We start from the raw sequence: 18852 nt of genomic DNA, 5'->3' as shown, positions 1-18852 counted from the left end.
AAAATATTGTATTAATGTTGCCTTAGAAGTGCCTAAGTTCGAAACAATTTTAACAATAGTACCCAATGTTTTGGCACCTGGTGGGCCATATTAAGCAGAGAGACCAGTCTCTCAGCCACTTTTAAATAGCATTGGCTTTAAATGTTAAAAGTGAAGCATTATTTTAAGTATACAGGGTCATGCTAATATGTTAAAAAAATTATGTGCTGTAGCAAAGCCATATTGAGACCTGTAGAGTCATATGTGCCTGCAGAGCCTCAGGTTTACAGTACGTAATTAACATTTTGAAATTGAAAAAGAGATGGGTGAACTAAGACCAATTTAGCATATATATTTGGACACATTTCTAGTTCATGTTTAAAAACTGTTGCAGCTAACTTAGAACCCATGGTACTAGCAGCACCTCAGGTTAGTAAATTTTGTTTTCTTTTAAACATTTTGGGGTGAATTTTTAAAGGCTTACATGGAGGTTGTCCATGTAAAATTAGACTCTGAGTGGAGTAAGCACATTTTCATTAGGACTGTAGTAGGCGCTGACTTCATCACACATGCAGGCATGCTTGAACCCCTGCTTAATCAAGTCATGGATGTTAAATCTTCCTTCTCATTTATCTACTGTTTGTGAGGGGGTTCTGGTGCAGGTATAGCTGAACTGGGGTAGAGTGTGGGTCAACTGGTGAAGGCTTTTTCATACTTCCAAGTACAGTTCATTCACAAGCAAAAATGATTGCTATGAAGAAATTCTACATACAGATTATTGTGCCATATAGCATTTCTTTTTATATTCCATATATTGGTTCCCTCCTTTTCCCCTTAGACACTGCAGATTACCGCTATATTGGATGAAGATTCAGAGATGGATGAGCATTTTGTCGTCACACTGTACGGTGCCACTGGAGGAGCTCGACTGGGCAACAAAGTGCAAACCAGGATAACCATCTTACAGAATCAAGCACCGCAAGGGCTGTTTAGCATCTTCCCAGTGACTAACAGGTATAACTGGAACTAGCTCACTAGTGGGAGTGGGCACAGTTGGTTTACTCTGCCCAGTTCCAGATATTGGCAATGTTGGCAGAGTGACTCTGCATAACCACAAATGGATAATAAGGCTTATACATATTGTAATGAAATTGCCAATGTATTACATGATTCAGAGCAGGAGCTGCTATTTTAAAAACCTGTGTAATGGAGATTTATTTAGTTTCTCAAAATATGCAGCTGCATTTTTTTAAATTTTTTGTTTGGTCTGCAGTTTCTTCCTGCTCCTCTGAGCTTCCAACCCAACTGGAACCAGCCTATGTTGAGTTATGGTGCCCTGAGCCTTCATTCACAACTCCCTACAGCTTTCCTCCTTAATTTTATATCCCGTCTAATCTTACTTAGCCCAGTCTTTGCAACTAGATTTTGACCATGGACCACAGTTCATGCTAGAAAGTCTGTCCAATAGGAGCCACCATTGAATGATGGCTGGGGCTCCTTCCTTCCCTTTGACATCTGGCAGAGGCTGTAATTGCTGTGTAAAGTGTGGAAGGAATGGCCGTTTTTGCCTTGTAGTCTGTAATCTGTACTGTATGCAATTCATATTGGACGTGATTTTAAAAAGCATTTACATGCTTAAAATTGGGTACATGTGTAAATGTGTGTTTCCTGTGTAAGAGGGCTTTTGAATATTGCTATAATATATGCCATTGAATTGACCATCGGATTTACTCACATAAGTGCACTTTACGCGGGTAAATGGCTTTTGAAAATTGCTATAATAGTAGTTACATTTACACGTGTAAATCCTTTTGAAAATTACCCGCATTATGGGGCATATCTTAAAACATACGCGCGGGCGTAGATTTGTTTACGCCACCCGGTGCGAACAAATCTACGCCCGATTTTATAACATGTGCACCTTGCGCACGCCGAGCCCGAGGGGAGCCCCGACGGCTTTCCCCGTTCCCTTCAAGGCCACTCTGAAATTGGAGCGGCCTTGAAGGGAACTTTTTTCGGGCCCCCCCTGGCTTCCCCTCCCTTCCCCTATCTAACCCACCCCCCATCCCTAACTAAATCCCCCCCTACCTTTGTCGAAAAAGTTACACCTGCCCGAGAAGCGCCATTCCCCAGCCCAGGGGCTACTTTGGAAGCCTCGGCCATGCCCCCTGAATGCCCCTGGGCCGGCGCCACGCCCATGGCTTCCGCCCCCGGAACACCCCCGAATGCCGCGCCGCCCCAACACGCCCCCCAAGCAAAGCCCCTGGACTTATGTGTGTCCTGGGGCTTTGCATGTGCCGGCGGCCTGTGCAACATAGGTGCGCCGGCGCACAAGTCCCTTGCGCATGTAAATCTGGCTGGATTTATGTGCGCAGGGCTTTTAAAATTTACCCCTATGTCTATAGTAGATTAGTGTGACCAAAACTAATCTGGATATATTACAGGTGTTTTCAACTTCAACTTTTGCAAACTTACTGGTGCTATGCTTGACTGATGCAGCCAGTCAAGGTCAAGATTTAACTCTTAATCTGTTAGCTGGATTTAAGTAAGTGATGTTCTTATATTTTTAATTAAATCATATCTCCAGTTTGTGTGTCTTTGACCTTGAAGCTTGTAGATTTCAAGTTAGGAGAAGGAGGGCCATGGCTGTGGGCTACGTGGAAGAGAGGGCTAGGGGGAGAATTGTGGGCTATGAAGGGAGGGGAGAAGCTGCGAAGGGGGGCCATGGGCTGTGAAGAGAAGGGGGAGTTCTGTGGCCGAAGCTGTGAAGAGAGGGCTATGGGCTTTCTGCAAAGGGGGACCATGTGCTGTGAAGCGAGAACTGTAACACAGTGTTTCTTAGTAAACTCAAAGCACAAAACTACATCCTAATAACTATAACTCAATATAAACAAATCATAATTATATGACAGTATTTCTCTCTCATAAGAGACTAAATTAGCCATTCATGTGATCCATCAAGATGAGTTCCGCAAGACTGTTCCTACCCAATACATGCTGGCACCACTGTGGTATCCCCAACTCAGAATAAGCAAAGGAGCAGAGTTCTGGCTTGAGAATTGAAGCCGGTGCACAGCAGAAGCTGCAGAGTCATAGGGCTAACCAAGTTTTGTTTTTTAGCATAGAGTGTGATTATGAGTAACTTTCTGGGCTAAGTTTCATTATGCCCCAGTTTCATCCCATTGTCCCTTGACCCTACTCTTGACGCATTGCCACCTTCTCACTATTGTTATCTTTTCTATCTACAGTACCTCCTTGTCTCTTCTTATGGTTATTTACTCTCTTTCCCTTATTCTACTGTCATACTTTAGCTTCTTTCCAGTTCTCTTCTCTATTTATACATTTAATATATTTTTACTGTTCATTATCCATTTTCTCACAACTGCATCTCTTCACTAGTCTCTCTGGTCATTTTCAAATCCCAATCCTCTTCATTTTATCCAAACTCCTATGATATTGAGGCAGTCTGTGGACTTCTAAATTAAAGTGACCCCTATTTCCACATTACTATTGTGATCTCTCTGTCATGCTTGATATTTTAAAACACATAAACAGTAAGCAGTGCTATAATCTCATTCAACATTTTTGAAACAGATATTGGCCCTTGAATAGTTTTCCTGCTACAGCAATTGTGAGCATTTTCTGCTGAACAAATAGAATTTCATGGCCAATCAAACTCGCTTTTATAGCACTGAAGCAGTTACATGTTTGTTCTATGGTGTTTCTTACCTCCTGTAGATGTGTAAGGAACATCCGGTACAGAGTGATATTCCCAACATTTTCAACTTGTCGAGTATCCAGAAAACGTTCTGTATAGGAGTAGGTTCTATTGTTCTATCTCTACTCACTGTTTTCTATTTGCGATATTATGGCATTCCACCACAGCTTCCAGTTGTGAAGCCACATAATATTTTATAATATTTGGGACCCCAGCCCCTGCTCCAATTTAGATTGGTATAAAATAGTTTTGGCCACTCTAGGCAGTCTCCGTTTCCAGATAAGAGCAAAAACGTTCCTTTGACAGCATCTAAGTGTTGCAACTGGGTTGGTGCAAGGTAATGTTTGAAATAAATAACACAATTTAGGAATCGTGTTCATTTTCACAGCAGCTACCCTCTTTATCCAGGGTAATGAGTATCTTTCCCATACATCCAAATCTTTCATAAGGGATTGTATTAAGGGTGTATAATTGAAACTAAAAAGGGCTCTGAAGTTGGGACCCACATTCACTCCTAGATATCTTAATTTTTCCTTGGCCCATTTAAAGGGACATTGACCTATTAATAGGTGCGCCTCTTGATCAGAAAGGAAGATTCTAAGAATCTCCTATTTATCCAGTTTCACTTTGAATCCAGACACCATCCCAAATTTCTCCATCTCCTCCATTATAGCTCTTAGAGAAGAGCCTGGCCTTGATAATATAAATCTTAAATCATCAGCATATAGAGATAATTTATAATAGCTCTCTCCTACTTTAATGCCTTCTGTATTGAGATGGTTTCTGATTCATTATGCAAACAGTTCTATGCTCATTGCAAACAGCAAGGGTGACGAGGAGCACTCCTGTGTTGTCCCTCCTCACCTCAAACTTTTTGTAATATTCCCCATTAACGTTTCTGCAAGCCTCTGAGCTCCTATATAATATGATATCCCCCCCCCCCCCCGCCTCTCCAGCATCTTAAAAAGGAAAGGACAATGTATCTGCTAAAGGCCTTCTCATCTACAGCTAAAAGTTTATATGGGAGTTGATACTGCCTGGCAAAGATTTCAGATTTTGTGGATATTATCTGTGGCCATACAACCTGGCATAAATCCTGCTTGATCAGTATGAATAAGTAGATGGATAACCATTCTTAGTCGCTGAGCTAAAATCTTGGCTAAACACTTCAAATCTATTTTGATGAGAGATTTTGACCTGTATGAACTACACAAAGTCTGATCTTTCCTTTCTTTGGCAATACCATTATTGCAGCTACATTTGAAGCTTTCATGAGTTCTCCCCCTCTGTCAGATAAACCCCCATACTAGTGGGGGTTAACCAGCAACTTTTTAAAAGTTTTATAAAATGTTGGTGTCTGTCCTTTTCTTGCAGGGGCTTTGCTCTTTTTCAGGTCTTTAATTGCCCACAACACTTCTATGTGGAAAATTGGTTTTCCCAAAGTTTCTCCTACTTCTCTCAAGGACGGTAATGGAATTTCCTCAAGATATCTGTCTGCATTTGTCTCCGTAATCCCAGTATCTTTGGCATATACTTCCTTGTAGAATTGAGTGAATTGATTTCTTATACTCTCGCAATCTACCACCAAAAAATCCTCCCCATCTTTTGTTTTAACTTTCTGAGATTGAGAAGTTTTAGCTTTTAATTTTTGAGCTAAAATCTTACCAGCCCTGTTCCCTGACTCATAATAAATTTGCTTAACAATATCCAGTTTATAAACTTTATTTTCTGCTTCCAGCATATGCAATTTAGGTCTAAGCTCTTCCAATTCCTTTAGTTGTTTATGTTTATATTCTAATTTAATTAAGGATTATGTCAACAAATTCTTATGCTTGTCTTTTTCTTTTTTTCTTATAGGATGCAATAGCTATCACCTTCCCTCTGATAACTGCTTTAAGGCAATCCCAAAGAACTGCTGGAGAGGTTCCTTCTACATCATTAATATACAGATAATCTTTAATGGCTATTTGTATTTGCTGACACATTTCATTTTCTTGTATCTCCACAATATCTTCTCTCATTAATTATAGTGTCAGTGATATGCCAGCAAATACAGGCATGGTCTGACCAAATAATCAATCCAATATCAGCCCCCTTTGTTTTGGAAGCCATAGTTTTTTCCACCACAAATAATCTATCCTTGTATATGAATTGTGTGGCTTAGAATAAAAGTAATAGTTCCTGGAAGATGGGTAGAGCACGCGCCATAGGTCAACCTACTGCCATTTGTCCATTCAGTTGCTTAAGTCTTGCTCTGTGGGGTTTAGAAATCATGTTGGAGCTGGAAGAACTATCTAGTAATAGAATCCTAGTTTAAATTAGTCTCCCCCCTACTATTAGTCTCCCACCTGAGCAATTTAACAATTGTTCATACAGAACATCAAAGAACTCTCTCTGATTGCTGTACAGGCAATAAACATTTACCAAGATATATGTCTCATTATGCATGGTCAATTTGACAATAATATATCAACATCCTTCCATATCCCTATACACCATTTCTACATGTACCATCAGCTCTCTAGATATCCCAACCCTCCGAATCTGTTTCTAGATGTAGTTGATGCTAGGAACATATTAGGAAACTGATTAGAAGAGAACAATCTTTTATCCCTTTTGTGAAGATGAGTTTCTTGAATGAATGCTATGGAAGCCTTTAATGAGGCCAGTTCCCTGAACATCTTTTGCTGTTTAAAGGGGGGGAATTCAGTCTTTTAACATTCAAGGACACAAATCTCATATCAGGATTACAATATCTGTTTAAATGTCCATCTAGTGTTATCGGAACATACACCCCAATCCAACACCACTGTATTAATACAAATCCAAACACCCACTTCCAACCAGCATCCCAGCCTCCCACATTCATGAGATCCCCTGTATTAACTGCAGGAGACATCCTGATACCATATCCACTGGTAACACCAGACATTACCCTCCCCTCACCCCTCCATCCCTCCCAACTCTCCCCCTCCCCCGTTCTGCTGCATGACTAGCGGAACCTCAAAAATTGTGGGACTGACCATTCCTAACCCTCCCTGTCATCCCCTTAAACCGAACCTAAGAAATAGACTAAAAAGATAACACTTGTGCCTAATGCCCAGCCCAGATCTCTAGATTTATATAACCATAGGCATAAAATTACAGGAGGAACTGGTGAACCATTAATAGTACCCAGCCAAGCTCTGAGAACTCAGAAAAAGGGATAAACACAATAACATGAACTTTCAGTGATGCATAAATGCCCTCTACTTACATACAGGGTCACAAGCAAGGCCTCAAACGTTTTGGGTCAGGCCTGATTGCTGAGAGGCTAATCCCTCTAGATTCTGATTAAATCTGTGGTCTTCTTTGCCATTCTCTGACATTTTAGTTTTTCAATTCAGAGGAGCCTGGACTGCAGCCCAGACGGCAATTTCTGCAGCTTGTAAAATAATTATTGCTTCCACCTCTGTCATTATCTTTGCCATCACTCTACTACTTGTAAATGCCAGTCTACACAGGAAAAGCCAGTGGAACCTGATATTTTCTTTACATAGAAGTGTGGTCACTGCCTCAGCTCCTTGCACTTACAAATTGTGAGAGAAGATAAATCATGAAAAATCCCATGATACCAATCTCATCTTTCATGTTTGATTCATCACTCACTCTCTTGTCAAGTACCTGTGTATGCACACAATAATATAAGAGGGAACCAGACTGCTGGCGCTAACCTTTAAAAAGGAGATAGAGCAGCTTTTAAACTAGAAAATGGGGAAAGCCGACAGTCGCTCAGCAGCGCATGGTTCGGAGAGAGGTATCTTCAAAGGATACTAATGATGCATTAGAATTAGGACATCCTGACAGTGAGGTTCCAATAATAAGAAAAGTAGTCCAAGTGCCTGTAAGTAAAAACTCACCTGAGCCAAAAAATTCTAACTTATCCCTATAAATTAAAAAGCAGAATGAAAATAAAACAAAAAACAAACTTTGAAATGTTTGTATGCTAATGGCAGAAGTCTAAGAAGTAAGATGGGAGAATTAGAATGTATAGCAGTGAATGATGACATAGACTTAATTGGCATCTCAGAGATATGGTGGAAGGAGGATAACCAATGGGACAGTGCTATACCGGGGTACAAATTATATCACAATGAAGAGAGGAGCACCCGGGAGGCCGTGTGGCGCTTTATGTCCGGGATGGCATAGAGTCCAACAGGATAAACATCCTGCATGAGACTAAATGCAAAATTGAATCTTTATGGGTAGAAATCCCTTGTGTGTTGGAGAAGACTATAGTGATAGGAGTATACTACCGTCCACCTGGTCAAGATGGTGAGACGGACAGTGAAATGCTAAGAGAAATTAGGGAAGCTATCCAAATTGGTAGTGCGGTAATAATGGAAGACTTCAATTACCCCAATATTGACTGGGTAAATGTATCATCGGGACACGCTAGAAAGATAATGTTCCTGGATGGAATAAATGATAGCTTTATGGAGCATTTGGTTCAGGAACCGATGAGAGAGGGAGCAATTTTAGATCTAATTCTCAGTGGAACACAGGACTTGGTGTGAGAGGTAACAGTGGTGGGGCCGCTTGGCAATAGTGATCATAATATGATAAAATTTGAATTAATGACTGGAAGAGGAACAGTATGCAAATCCACAGCTCTCGTGCTAAACTTTCAGAAGGGAAACTTTGATAAAATGAGAAAAATTGTTAGAAAAAAACTGAAAGGAGCAACTACAAAAGTAAAAAATGTGCAAGAGGCGTGGTCATTGTTAAAAAAAATACCATTCTAGAAGCACAGTCCAGATGTATTCCACACATTAAGAAAGGTGGAAAGAAGGCAAAACGATTACCGGCATGGTTAAAAGGGGAGGTGAAAGAAGCTATTTTAGCCAAAAGATCTTCATTCAAAAATTGGAAGAAGGATCCAACAGAAGAAAATAGGATAATGCATAAACATTGGCAAGTTAAATGTAAGACATTGATAAGACAGGCTAAGAGAGAATTTGAAAAGAAGTTGGCCGTAGAGGCAAAATCTCACAGTAAAAACGTTTTAAAATATATCCGAAGAAGAAAGCCTGTGAGGGAGTCAGTTGGACTTTTAGATGATCGAGGGGTTAAAGGGGCACTTAGAGAAGATAAGGCCATCGCGGAAAGATTAAATGATTTCTTTGCTTCGGTGTTTACTGAAGAGGATGTTGGGGAGTTACCCGTACTGTAGGTGGTTTTCATGGGCAATGATTCAGATGGACTGAATCAAATCACAGTGAACCTAGAAGATGTGGTAGACCTGATTGACAAACTGAAGAGTAGTAAATCACCTGGACCAGATGGTATACACCACAGAGTTCTGAAGGAATTAAAAAATGAAATTTCAGACCCATTAGTAAAAATTTGTAACCTATCATTAAAATCATCCATTGTACCTGAAGATTGGCAGATAGCTAATATAACCCCAATATTTAAAAAGGGCTCCAGGGGTGATCTGGGAAACTACAGACCGGTTAGCCTGACTTCAGTGCCAGGAAAAATAGTGGAAAGTGTTCTAAACATCAAAATCACAGAACATATAGAAAGACATGGTTTAATGGAACAAAGTCAGCATGGCTTTACCCAAGGCAAGTCTTGTCTCACAAATCTGCTTCACTTTTTTGAAGGAGTTAATAAACATGTGGATAAAGGTGAACCAGTAGATGTAGTATATTTGGATTTTCAGAAGGCGTTTGACAAAGTTCCTCATGAGAGGCTTCTAGGAAAAGTAAAAAGTCATGGGATAGGTGGTGATGTCCTTTCATGGATTTCAAACTGGCTAAAAGACAGGAAACAGAGAGTAGGATTAAATGGACAATTTTCTCAGTGGAAGGGAGTGGGCAGTGGAGTGCCTCAGGGAAACGTATTGGGACCCTTACTTTTCAATATATTTATAAATAATCTGGAAAGAAATACGACGAGTGAGATAATCAAATTTGCAGATGATACAAAATTGTCCAGAGTAGTTAAATCACAAATAGATTGTGATACATTGCAGGAAGACCTTCTGAGACTGGGAAATTGGGCATCCAAATGGCAGATGAAATTTAATGAGGATAAGTGCAAGGTGATGAATATAGGGAAAAATAACCCATGCTATAGTTAAACAATGTTAGGTTCCATATTAGGTGCTACCACCCAAGAAAGAGACCTTGGCGTCATAGTGGATAATACATTGAAATCATCAGTTCAGTGTGCTGCGGCAGTCAAAAAAGCAAACAGAATGTTGGGAATTATTAGAAAGGGAATGGTGAATAAAACGGAAAATGTCATAATGCCTCTGCTTCGCTCCATGGTGAGACCGCACCTTGAATACTGTGTAGAATTCTGGTCGCCGCATCTCAAAAAAGATATAATTGTGATGGAGAAGGTGCAGAGAAGAGCAACCAAAATGATAAGGGGAACAGCTCCCCTATGAGGAAAGACTAAAGAGGTTAGGACTTTTCAGCTTGGAGAAGAGATGGCTGAGGGGGAATATGATAGAGGTGTTTAAAATCATGAGAGGTCTAGAATGGGTAGATGTGAATTGGTTATTTACTCTTTCGGATAATAGAAAGACTAGGGGGCACTCCATGAAGTTAGCATGGGGCACATTTAAAACAAATCGGAGAAAGTTCCTTTTTACTCAACGCACAATTAAACTCTGGAATTTGTTGCCAGAGGATGTGGTTAGTGCAGTTAGTATAGCTGTGTTTAAAAAAGGATTGGATAAGTTCTTGGAGGAGAAGTCCATTACCTGCTATTAATTAAGTTGACTTAGAAAATAGCCACTGCTATTACTAGCAACGGTAACATGGAATAGACTTAGTTTTTGGGTACTTGCTAGGTTCTTGTGGCCTGGATTGGCCACTGTTGGAAACAGGATGCTGGGCTTGATGGACCCTTGGTCTGACCCAGTATGGCATGTTCTTATGTTCTTATTCCAAGAAGCAGCCCCCTGTACCCTGTGTGCTCATTGAATTATGATCTTATGCTGTATTTTCTGCTCTCCAGCCTCCTTTTTTCTTTCAGGATAGCCTGACAGATCTTCTGGACCACGACTGATACATTCTCATAAACTTCCGTTTCAGACTGGCCTCTTATTCTTATATTATATTGTCGGGATCTATTTTCCAATCCTTGAGTTTATTAGCCATGTCCATGTTGATTTTATGCAGATTGGCCACTGAATTATGGATCTGCGTCACAGATGAGGCTTGTTCCTCCATTTATGCATCCACATCCTCCACTCTCTTCCCAAAACCCAGCAGCTCAGAGCAAAACTCTAACACAGTTTCTGGTAACTCATCTTTAATAGATTTAATGTAAGTCTGAACCAGTTGAGAAAATCCTCTTTAGTGAGCACATCCCACATATCCACTATTGTCAACATGCTTTCTTCTTCAAGCTGCGCCTCTGCCGCATCTCTCTGTCTGCTTCGTCATGCTGCTTAGGCCATCAAACCACGATCCGCTTGGTAGTAGGAATACTGACATAGATCTATGTTTTTTTGTGAAGTAAGCAGCAGTAAGCAGCAGCCTGATGTCATGCTAAGCTTATTGTTTTACCAGCTCAGTCTTGTATAATAACACAATTTGAGGTTGTAGCGAGAAGCTGAATGCTCAAACGTCCATCTTGTTTGGGTGATGTCACTTCTTCCCTAGCTGGTTTCAAAGTTATCTGGCTACATATACCCACATAACTTTATTCAGGGATATTCAACAGGATATTTATCCTGCTGCATATCCCTGATAACATATCCTCTGTATGGGCCACCATTGGAGGCAGAAAGCTGGGCTCGATGCACCTTGATCTGAGCCATCATGACAGTTCTTATGCTATGTTCTTTAGCTGGTTAAGTTATCCGTTTTCCGTTTTTTCAATATTAACATCTCTTTGTTTTGAGAGAAAGTTTGCAGGTATTTATTTATTTCATTTATTTATTTTAAAACTTTTCTTACCCGCCTTTCCTATATTCAGGATGGGGTACAACATAACATCCATGGTTAGTTTGTTAACATAACAAAATAAACATTAAAACATATCAATAGCTAAAATAATGAAAAATTGAAAATTATATAACAAACGAACAGAATTAAACCAAAATAAAAGGTACAAGCTATGTTTAACCTTCGTAGGCTTGCTTAAAAAGATAGGTCTTTAGGGCTCTTTTAAAAAACTTGGGCTCTTTCAAGTTTCGGAGCTCCTTTGGAAGTGAGTTCCAAAGAGTTGGGCCTGCTATTGAGAAAGCATGTTCCCCTGTTTTATCCAAATGAGCTGACTTCGGAGAAGGAATATCCAAAAGGTTTTGACCAGATGACTGCAGTGCTCTAGAGGGGGCAAGTATTTTCATTATAGCATTAATCCATGGTGAATGTAAATTATTGATAAGGGAGTGCACAATAGTAGCCAATTTATATTGTATACGAAAAGTTATTGGAAGCCAATGGAGTCATTGTAATTACGGGAGTGATATGTTCACGAATTGGCGTGTGTGCTAGTAAATGGGCAGCTACATTTTGAATGATCTGAAGCGGATGAATAGCATAGATTGGAAGACCTGAGAGTATTGAGTTGCCCCAATCTTGCCTTGTGTGTAAAGTGAGCATGGACGTTTGCACCTGCTTCTTCTGCAGATACTTTGTCGTGGAAAACAGCACGTGCAGGTTTGAAAAAACATTATTATGCGCGGGTGTACATTTGTGCGCGCAACCTGGCGCATACAAATGTATGCCCGATTTTATAACATGCGCGCGCAGCCATACACATGTTATAAAATCCGGGGTCGGTGCACGCAAGGGGGTGCACACGTGCACCTTGCGCGTGCTGAGCCCTAGGCGAGCCCCGATGGCTTTCCCCGTTCCCTCCGAGGCCACTCCGAAATGCCTTGGAGGGAACTTTCCTTCCGCTCCTCCCACCTTCCCCTCCCTTCCCCTACCTAGTCCGCCCCCCAGCCCTACCTAAAAAGCCTCCTCACCTTTGTTATACAAGTTGCGCCTGCCTATGAGCAGGTGTAGGTCGCGCGATCCCCCAGCCTATCGGCCCCAGGAAAGCCTCTGGCCACGCCCCTCCCCCTCCCCACCCTGGACCGCCCACACCCCACCCCTTTTTTCAAGCCCCGGGACATACGCGCGTCCTGGGGCTTGTGCGCATCGCCAGGTCTATGCAAAATAAGCTTGGTGCGCGTAACCCTCTTGCTCGCGTAAGGCTTTTAAAATCTGCCCCTATATTTGTCTTATTTTCTTCCCCCAACCAAAACATGCCCTCAAAATACCTCTTAATGCAGCTAAAAGTCCATGTATTGAGGAAAGGCCATTGTCAGACAGCCGATTTGTGCATGCAAAATGTTTTTTACACATGGAAATGTCTCTGAAAATTGTTCTCAAAAGGACAAGGTGATCGAGTCACTGAAATCCAAGGTTCTCCACTTATTCACAGGACAAGTGCTTCAAAGGCAATGACAATGCAAGCTTCCCTACATTGTCCTCCCAATGTATCTCAACTTATAGGGGTTAAGAGGGTAAAGCAGATTCATTACCTATTGAACCCTTGGCCTGCCTGCTAAGATGTCTCATGAAAGTTCAGTTGTGATGGTTGTTTTATAGTAATGCGGATGTCTTTCTTCAGGGAACTGGACTGAGACTGCTAGCTCATGTCACATAGAACTCAAGTCGGTTTTCAGATATTAATGTCTTGACTCACTGCTGCCTGCACCAGATTTGAATTGGTGATGAAACAAGCACATACACCTAATAAGATTGTTCACCCACTAAATCCTGAGATAAGTCTGCAGCTCAACCGATTACTTAATCATTTGGTTTTCTCCTTCTGTGTACATTCCCTATGATTTTGGCAGGTCATTTGATATTTTTTTCTAGATGGCAAAAAGATCAGGTTTGGATGCAGAGGTTCGTAAAGGCAGTAAGTCAGTCCGTAGAACTGACTTACAGGAGAGAGAGCCCCCTGTTTTATTTACATCACTATGTATCCATTTCAGGACAAACTCTCTGTCAATTGAGGAAGGCAACTGGACGATTTATTTGAAAGTGTCCCGGAGCAATGGGCTCAACATGTCTGTGAGTGTGGAATGGGAGACCCTCTCAGGCACTGCAATTGGTATAAGTAAGTTACAGCTCTTTAAAATCTCTGCCATACCTAATCATCCAGGATTGGGTTTTTATTCCTGTTGTGTAATGTTCTATGAGCTGTGAAAAACTTTATAACATCCACTGAAAAAGAATAGTTTTCTTTCTCCACTAAACAATATTTTACTATGTATTTAAAAAATGACCTTGCATGCGTATACAACCTTAATTCTAATTGGCTTACATTATAATTAGGATTGCTGGTTCCTGTGATGCCATGGCAAGGGCTGGATTTGAAATTAGATGATCCCCTCCCCCTCCTTCCCTGAAATCCTTGCTCTCCCTCTCCCATCTCTGCTCATCTTGGAGATCCTTTCCCTTCCCCACACTGATACTCGAGATTCCTTTCCCTACACTCATAAAACCCTCCAAAAGAGCAACATAAATTAGACATGCACCTACATAAACTTGAAAAACTACTCTAATTAAATTTTGCAAAACTATTCATTTAATATGTAAAATGATGACATTTATGAAAAGTTACCACTGAATTGCCACAGAATTTGCTGACTCTTGCTCCAGAACCAGGAAACCTGACGTTGTGCTTCAGGAGGGGAATTTTCAAATCCCATTTACATGGATAAATGGTGATTCACTCAGGCAAATTGCTGTGTCTGAAAATTGCCCTCAGAGCAGCTAAAACACACACAGAGGGTTTACAACATATGCGTTAAGCTGCACTAGAAAGGGGCATTCTTTTGGGCAGGTATATGTCAGGGAGAGTAAAACAGTGTACATGTTTGGAATTATCAAAAACGTATGTGTGGGCTACTTTACACCTCCTTCCCACTGCTCTCACAGGGGACACTTTTACTACACCTACTTTGTAGCTAATTTTCAAACAGAAACTATGCATATTGTTCGTTTTTTCCAAATGAGCTAACATAAAGAATGCAAATTAAAAGCACCTGTGTACTTTGCACCTGCTGTTTTATATTGGGTGGGGAACAGGAGGCATGCTTTTGGAAATGCCAAGAATGTGCACTGTTTTACACCTCTGACCCAACCATGCCAAAAAAGAGTGCCTCTCTTTAGTGCTGCTGAAAGTCTTTGTATTCTTTTTAGCTGTTCTGAGGAGGGAAATTTTTCAGCCAGGCCTGTTTACCCAGCTAATTCTATATCCACCTGCATAAAGGTCTTTGAAAATCACCCACACAAATAGCCACTAGCTGCCACAGCCAAGAAGTTCATTAGTTCCCAGGCTGACCTGGCTGAAGCATTTACAGCCAGGTTGTCAACTGCAGACTATTTTATTTTATTTATTTAAATTCTTTTAATATACCGATGCTCAAGAAGAAGTCTTATCATACCGGTTTACAGCAGAACCGGGGAAAAAACATTTAACAAGAAGAGAGAAAGTTACAATAAAACAGGGAGTATAAATTTGGGATCGATAAGAGGGAAAGAATTAGTTTAACGTAACTCAACTAAAGAGGTAATGTAAACAGCAGACCATAATTGATCGGCATAGGGTGCTGATTTAGCATTTAATTTAAATAGGCAGTTCAAGCATAAAATCCTTTGGATAGGTGCAGGGGAGGGGTCCAAAAGGGGCGATGGGTGGCAGGGAATGGGGAGGGAGCAGGGGGGAAGAGGTTAAAGGGCCAGGTGAGAAGGAGATGGTAAAGAGGGGGTGAGAGAGTAAAGCTGGTTGGCTTGAGAGAACAGCCAGGTTTTCAGTTTCTTTCTGAAGGATAGACTAGTGAGAACATGTGAGGTTGAATGGGTAGGATTCTGGTAGGGGCTAAAACGTGAATGCCAATGCAATGGCCTCTGGATCTGAGACACCCAGCTCAAAAAAGGGTGGGATGAGCACAAAGGAAATCTAGCGGCAAAGACAATGGTAAAAGAGCACTGGGGTAACCTGCGGGAAGTGGCGTTTAAAACCCCAAACAGCAGAGGTATAGTTACACTGGGCTTCCAAGATGATTGGGGTAACCTGCTTGGAGGGCCCATGTTTAAAACCCAGAGTTCAGTGAGCATGGGGATGCTGAATTTTTTTAGACAATAGCCTCATTAATTTTGTTTGCTAAGGGGTTTATTACAGAGCTTGGAAATAAGATATGGATGTGTTGGATTAAGTATTGGTCTTTTAAGAATCAAAGTTGAAGAGGACAAGGCCTAATATAGCCTGCTCATACTTTTAACAGAGTGAGGAATTTGGGTATGCTTGGTACAGAAATGGAGGGAGCATGAGGAGGTAAATGTTTGCAAGATCAGATAAAAGACAAGGTGTTGGTGTAGGGGTGGTAGGAGGATAACCAATGGGACAGCGCTATACCAGGGTACAAATTATATCACAGTTATAGGGTGGATCAACTTGGTGGAGGGGGTGGCACTTAATGTTTGGGATAGAGTAGATTTCAATAGTATAAGATCTTGCAAGGGAATATATAGAATCCTTATGGGTAGAAATCCCATGTTTGTTGGGGAGGAGTATGGCAATAGTGGTATACTACCATCTACCTGGCCAAAATGATCAGATGGGTGATGAAATGCTAAGAGAAATTAGGGAAGCTAACAAAATTGGCAGCACAGTAATAATGGGAGGTTTCAATTACCCCAATTGGGTAAATGTAACATCAGAACATGCTGGAGAGGTAGAATTCCTGGATGGATTAAATAACTGCTTCATGGAGCAGTTGGTTCAGGAACTGATAAGAGAGGGAGTCATTTTGAATCTAATTGTTAGGGGAATGAAGGATTTGGTGTGAGAGGTAACAGTGGTGGGCTGCTTGACAATAGTGATCATAACATGTTCAAATTTGACTTAATGACTGGAAGGGGGCCATTAATAAATCTACAGCTCTAGCACAGTTGCACTCACCGACCGGCTCCTTGAGTCCTCCGATGCCGCTCTGTCATTTCCTGGGTCCTCCCAGACGTGTCACAGCTTCTCGGCCCTCTCTCTCTCCTGTGCTGGGCCCCCCCTGGTGCGCAGAACGCTGCCAGCCTTCCAGCTGGCCGGGCTCCTCCTCTATGTGCGCGCTCGCGGCTGTGGCTGCGTCTTAAAGGGCCAGCAGCACGATTTCCCACAGGCACTGCCGGATGATATCAACCCTGGCCTATTTAGGCCTGGTTCCACAGCACCTCCACGACTTGGCAACAAGTTCCCTTTGTGCTGCGTTTCCTTGCTGGGATCCTGCTTGGTTCTGCCTTCATATCCTGCTCCTGCCTTCCAGTTATAGCTCCTGTCTTCCAGTACCCACTCCTGCTTTCTGGTCCCGTTCCAGCTTCCTGCGCCTTCTCCCACGGATGGACCTTCCTGGCTTTAGACTTCGGATTGGACTTCACGTCTCTTGCTTGCTGCCTGCCAAGGACTTTGGATCGGACTTCATGCTGCTTGCTTGCCGCCTGCCCAGGACTTAGGATCAGATTTCTTGCTGCTTGCTTGCCACCTGCCCAGGACTTCGGATCAGACTTCTTGCCTTTTGCTTGCTGCCTGCCCAAGACCTTGGCTCAATACAGAGGCCCACCATATCTAGCCAGCCCCAGCACCCAAGGGCTCAACCTGCAGGGAACGGTGTTGGTAGTGGTGAAGCTCCAGCCGGCCCCTGTCTACCACCAGCCTCGCCTCCTGACATTGGGAACCTGCGGTAGGTCGTCCTCCCAGGTTGCGTCAATCCCAACTCAGGCCAAGGGTCCACACCCCACGTCGAGGTCCCAACAGTTTGCCAAGTCCATGGACCCAGCGGAGGCCTCGGCCCTGCAGGCCATACCAGGCCTGGCTCAAAAAATCTTGGAGCAGCAGAAGGTATTGGAGTCCCTCGCCTCAGCAGTGGAACGCCTTGGCCAACATCTGGATTCCACCATTCACCCAGGCACATCGTCATCCGCAGTGGCGGGGACCCCAGCTCCTCCGCCGACTACACTGTCAGTGCTGCCCCTTCCAGCACCACCTTGCTTCGCTGGTGATCCACAACTCTGCCACAGCTTCATGAACCAATGCCATATGCACTTTTGTCTCCAGTCAGTGCTCTTTCCAGATGATCTCACCAAGACAACTTATATACTTTCCTTCTTGGATGGTAAGGCCCTAGCATAGGCATCCCCCCTCTGGGAGCGGGCTGATCCAGTGTTGCAGGACTTGCAGCGCCTTGTCTCACTCTTCCACACCATCTTCGACGAACCCGGGAGACAGTCTGTCTCTGGTACCTCCTTGTTGCACCTACGCCAAAGGTCTCGTTCCCTAACGGACTTTGTCATTGAGTTTCGCATCCTGGCATCGGAAGATTGTTTAGACCACAGGTGTGCCCAAGTACAGGATGTTGCAGACATTGAGCACCTCCGTTATGGCCTGAAAAATGAACAAATGAAATACAATAATATACAGCTGTATGTTGACCAGAGGTATTAAACTGTAGTGCCTGTGCTATGTGCTTCTGTTTCATATGATATTGGGAACGGAAAACACTGTTATATATATATTGATTATATGTGCTTATGATATTGTAACTTGTATGCCTGAAAAACTTTATAAATAAGAGTTTGAAAATAAAGTTCCTGGAGGAGAAGTCCATAAACTGCTTTTAATCAAGTAGACTTAGGGAATAGCCACTGCGTTTTACTGACATTAGTAGCATGGGATCTAATTAGTTTGGGTACTTGCCAGGTACTTGTATCCTAGATTGGCCACTGTTGGAAACAGGATGATGGACTTGATAGATCCTCGATCTGATCCAGTATGGCTACTTCTTATGTTATGTTTATATGGTGTTGGATTGTGTTTAGGAAGGGGGCAATATTCAGTCACTGAGTGGCTTGGCTAGTTAGCTGGATAAGTTTATCCGGATTTACGCGCGTAACCTTTTGAAAATCCGGCCCAAATCCTCCGGATTTATGTGTGTAACCCTTTGAAAATCCGCCCCTTAACCCTTTGCCTCATTGCACACTAAGGGGCGGATTTTCAGAGCCCTGCTCGCGTAAATCCACCCAAAACCGGGCGGATTTACGCGAGCAGGGCCCTGTGTGCCAGGAAGCCTATTTTACATAGGCCTTCCGGCGCGCGCA

At 42.3% G+C, this 18852-nt stretch overlaps 1 protein-coding gene across 1 annotated transcript in view; it reads left to right on the top strand.

Annotated features, from left to right (window-relative positions):
- The window catches only part of ADGRV1 (adhesion G protein-coupled receptor V1), a 1128533-nt gene that overhangs the window by 345910 nt on the left and 763771 nt on the right, over positions 1-18852 (top strand). Inside the window, exons 44-45 of the mRNA XM_029573357.1 lie at positions 818-993; positions 13695-13819. Coding sequence (XP_029429217.1) covers positions 818-993; positions 13695-13819 — 301 coding nt within the window. The remainder of the gene's footprint in view (positions 1-817; positions 994-13694; positions 13820-18852) is intronic.

The sequence above is a fragment of the Rhinatrema bivittatum genome, chromosome 1 (assembly GCF_901001135.1).
Source record: "Rhinatrema bivittatum chromosome 1, aRhiBiv1.1, whole genome shotgun sequence".
NCBI classification, from domain to species: Eukaryota; Metazoa; Chordata; class Amphibia; order Gymnophiona; family Rhinatrematidae; genus Rhinatrema; species Rhinatrema bivittatum.
This window is presented reverse-complemented; position numbering and strand designations above follow the sequence as displayed.